General features: G+C 44.7%; 1 protein-coding gene across 3 annotated transcripts in view; it reads left to right on the top strand.

The window, feature by feature from the left end:
• The first annotated feature begins 747 nt into the window (after nt 1-747).
• The window catches only part of LOC138981873 (CD40 ligand-like), a 21,085-nt gene continuing 17,939 nt past the window's right edge, over nt 748-3,893 (top strand). Inside the window, exons 1-4 of one of the 3 annotated variants that reach the window (XM_070355024.1) lie at nt 748-1,170; nt 1,482-1,980; nt 2,838-2,874; nt 3,292-3,426. In XM_070355024.1, coding sequence (XP_070211125.1) covers nt 1,516-1,980; nt 2,838-2,874; nt 3,292-3,426 — 637 coding nt within the window. In that variant the 5' untranslated portion in view covers nt 748-1,170; nt 1,482-1,515. The remainder of the gene's footprint in view (nt 1,171-1,481; nt 1,981-2,837; nt 2,875-3,291; nt 3,427-3,893) is intronic. The other 2 variants (XM_070355031.1, XM_070355017.1) reach the window with 2 other exon arrangements.

Here is a 3,893-nt window from a genome sequence, read left to right on the forward strand (position 1 = left end):
TTGAGATATGTTAATTTTCATTTTGATCTGGATCGTCCTATTTATAGATTTGGCAACACATGTAACGTTGATGCAAGGGAGCTAACACCGCGGCTTTGTTGACATCCTCACTTTTTCAGAGGCTAGAACAAGCTGTAATGCATGTATTATGGTCCGCGCATGGTGACATATCGTCATTATACTGGTCTTATGGTGCGTTTGACATCGATTATGGGCAAACTACACTTTGTAAACACGGGAGCGCGTACATATGCCTTTAAAATCTGTGCTATCTGGTGCATTCTGGGCCTTGTTTTGAGGATTAAGGCCTGTCAGTGTGAGTTGGTGGGGGGGGGGGGGGGTACCTTTTTCTCCTCGGATTTCACATTGAATAAAATTTGTGAGAGACACACACAAAATGTATTTAAAAAAAACAACAACAACACTCAAAGTAAGGTACATGCTTTTTCCAGGGGTGGGGTTCCGGAACCCCTGGAACCCCCCCCTGGGTCCGGCCCTGATCTTCAATCGTCCGTTGTTATTATTCTCTCTTCTGGGCATGGGACACTTTTGTATTTCCATTCTGTTAGTCGTTATTTATCTTCTCTTCACCAAAGGTGGACAAGGGATATTTCAAATGTGCGGCAATGTTGTCACAGTTTAGCAAGCTGTTGTTCGGTGTATGCTTCTCTTGATACGAATTGCAAGCGCCTCCCTCCTCGTCTATTTTCGGTTTCGATTCATTTTCTGGAAACCGACTACTGATTTGCTTCTCACAACAGTGAGTCGACTAGCTGTTTGCGGCGCGTGTGCATATTGTTAACAACTGAACAGCCGCAACACTGGGTGTAAAGATATGAACCTTTGAGTTCTTTGTAACTCAGCAACCGGAGATCCTTCTGCTCCACCACCCTTGAAACTAGGCGACGCTGACATAATATCCAAACTTGGAATTGTGGGTATTTTCGGTTCACAAGGAACGTTTTTGTTCACTGAACCGCAGTGCGAGAGTTGCACCCGTCTTGTGTCACCTGCTGTCGTCAGACGTGGTTTTGATTACAATACTTCCTGGTTCCCTCTCTGAAGTTAAACTGCGGTAGTAAGTGAATTCATCGTGAACTCGAGATAAGCAGATTGTACAACCTGGGAATCTGTTTGGACTTTGTCACCATTGGAATCATCAAAATACAGGTAAGAAAAGGAACCGAAAAGAATCGTTTCCCCTGGTTGATCTAAATTATTATCGATATTATTGATGACGATAATGATGAGTAGGAGAAGGAAGAAGATGGCGACGATGATGTTGGTGATTTCTAGTGAGTGCTGGACTTCGTTTTCTTGAGCTACATGTTGTCAGTCACATATCTTAATATTATAATCGACGCAGAATTATGTCATAAGTCTACATTTTGTACAATTTCTTCTGCCCCTAATATCAGAATTAAGAACGATCTCCCTCTAATGGCCTCAAAAACTGATGTTTTTTGTCGATATATCATCAGTTACAGGAAAGAACATCAGGAAAAGGCAGTTGCTATGGATCGTCCACCCATCTACAACCCATCCAGAAGCTCGTCCACGACCTCTTCAGAGAGCAGCCTTCCCTACGCAACGATGATTCCCAACTCATCCAAAGAGAAGCTACTTCCCACCTTCAAGCCCCAGTCACCCCGCCACCACCCTAAACCCTTCGCCAAGAAAGGTCTCCGCACACCCAGCCGCAAGATCGCTCTGTCTGCGTTCCTGATCAGCCTGCTCTGCCTGCTGCTACTGGCCCTGAGCGCTCTTCTCGTGTTCTTCTACCTGAAGGACCTCCAGGGAGGCGTCTTCCAGGGACACGAGGAGGTCTGCATGCCTTGTGACCAGGTGCGGCCCAACCCCTTGTCGGACGCGCACTCCCCTTTGCTGGACCTGCTGGAGGTCCGTCCCAGTAAGGATGTCGTCGACACGGAGATCTGCTGTGCTCACACCGCTGCCCAGTACGCAGCGCTGTTTAAGCTGGTGAGTTGGTTTTGCATCTTAAAAGGATGAGGTAAAACTAGATGAGATAGAATCCCAAATTTGTCGAGAGGTTGAAGATTCACGATGTGTAACTTAATTGATCTCCAAAAATGAGCTTTTTGTGTTACGATTGAGAGGTTTTGTTTTAGTACACTTAACAGTGACCGGCACGGTTGGCCTAGTGGTAAGGCGTCCGCCCCGTGATCGGGAGGTCGTGGGTTCGAACCCCGGCCGGGTCATACCGAAGACTTTAAAATTGGCAATCTAGTGGCTGCTCCGCCTGGCGTCTGGCATTATGGGGTTAGTGCCAGGACTGGTTGGTCCGGTGTCAGAATAATGTGACATGGTGAGACATGAAGCCTGTGCTGCGACTTCTGTCTTGTGTGTGGCGCACGTTATATGTCAAAGCAGCACCGCCCTTCGTGGTCGGCTGGGCGTTAAGCAAACAAACAAACAAACTTAACAGTGGACCTTGGTTATATGAAGCTACATACGCCATTTCTTCCGTCGCGATATAACCTTGAATGGTTGAAAACGACGTTAAACACCAAATAAAGAAAGAAAGAAAGAAAGAAAGAACGCCATTTCTTATTCCTGAATCTTTACCAAGTCAAAGGACCTCTTGTAAGGTCTGGGCTGATGTGAACCAGAAAGTCCAAAGTGGGGTGGGAACTCACCGCTGCGTTGGATTGATTGCAGTTGTGTTTTGTTTGCGATTTCAACCAGTCCGATTCAGCAGCTGGTTCGCGCCCAGTTGGGCTATTTCTTGTGCATACCAGCCCTGGGATCCATCAAGCGAGAACTGGCGCAACATTGTCAGCCACAGTGCTCACGTATTTTCCTGTATCGTGTTGCAGATCCTGCAGAGACAAGAAGAGGTGAAGCGACTCGCTGGTAAGTTCAACAATCACATTAAATTAGAAAATAATTGCACTGTAAGACAGCAAATGAGTACAAATTCAAGGGTTAAAAGAAAGACCAAAACATTTTTAAAAAAAGGTTCCACCATTTATTTCTGCTTCGCCCACGCGCAGTTCAGGAGGAAAACAGAACAATGCACATCTTGGTTTTCTATACGTTGTCCAAACGTTGTCCAAGCTGTCCAAACGTCTTGGTCCAAAGTACGACATTTTAAAACATGTCTTGTGTATATTCCTTAAGCAAATAACGTAGTTACGTTCAATCTGGATTGAAAAAAATGCCCTTTTTTGGATTCAAAATATCATTATTTCCCTTTTCTCTCCTTTTTTCGAATTATTTTTCTTTATTCCTACGTGTGTCCAATTGTCACATGTGTATTTCCTTTCTTAGACGTGTTAGGCTACCATGACGACAAAAGAGTAGGCGAGAACGGCGACGTTCTTCGTGACCCGGTGGCATCTGCCCTTGGGGAGCACAAGGCCATATCCGCGCATCTTGTCCACAAACCACCGTCGTCCAGTACAGGTAACACCTCCCCCCCCCCACATTTATCCGCAATTTTCTACCTCCCTTAAGCCAGAAACTAATTGGGCAAAGTCGCCTTCTTGAAGTCAATTTGACGAAGCTGGCTGCACACATCTTTGGCACCGAATTTTCGGTAAAAAGACCACGCGAATTAGTCTTCGCAAAATCGACTTCTGGCTGGTGGTGATGATAATGTTGTTTTACGCCCTTACGGTAAAACCATTAGGGGCATGTTCCCGGATGTTACTTCGACTTTAGATGAGACACACATACAATACAATACAATACAATAACTTTATTAATCTCTAAAAGAGAAATTACATTGCTGAGCGTTTGTGTCCGTAATAATAACATACATAACACATTCAAAATAAACATTTGTTCTTTGTCCTGAGAAAATATAGCACATTGGTTATCACATAAGAAAGTATATTAAAAATAAATTAACATGCATTCACCATCAGCAA

The sequence above is a fragment of the Littorina saxatilis genome, linkage group LG1 (assembly GCF_037325665.1).
Source record: "Littorina saxatilis isolate snail1 linkage group LG1, US_GU_Lsax_2.0, whole genome shotgun sequence".
NCBI lineage: Eukaryota > Metazoa > Mollusca > Gastropoda > Littorinimorpha > Littorinidae > Littorina > Littorina saxatilis.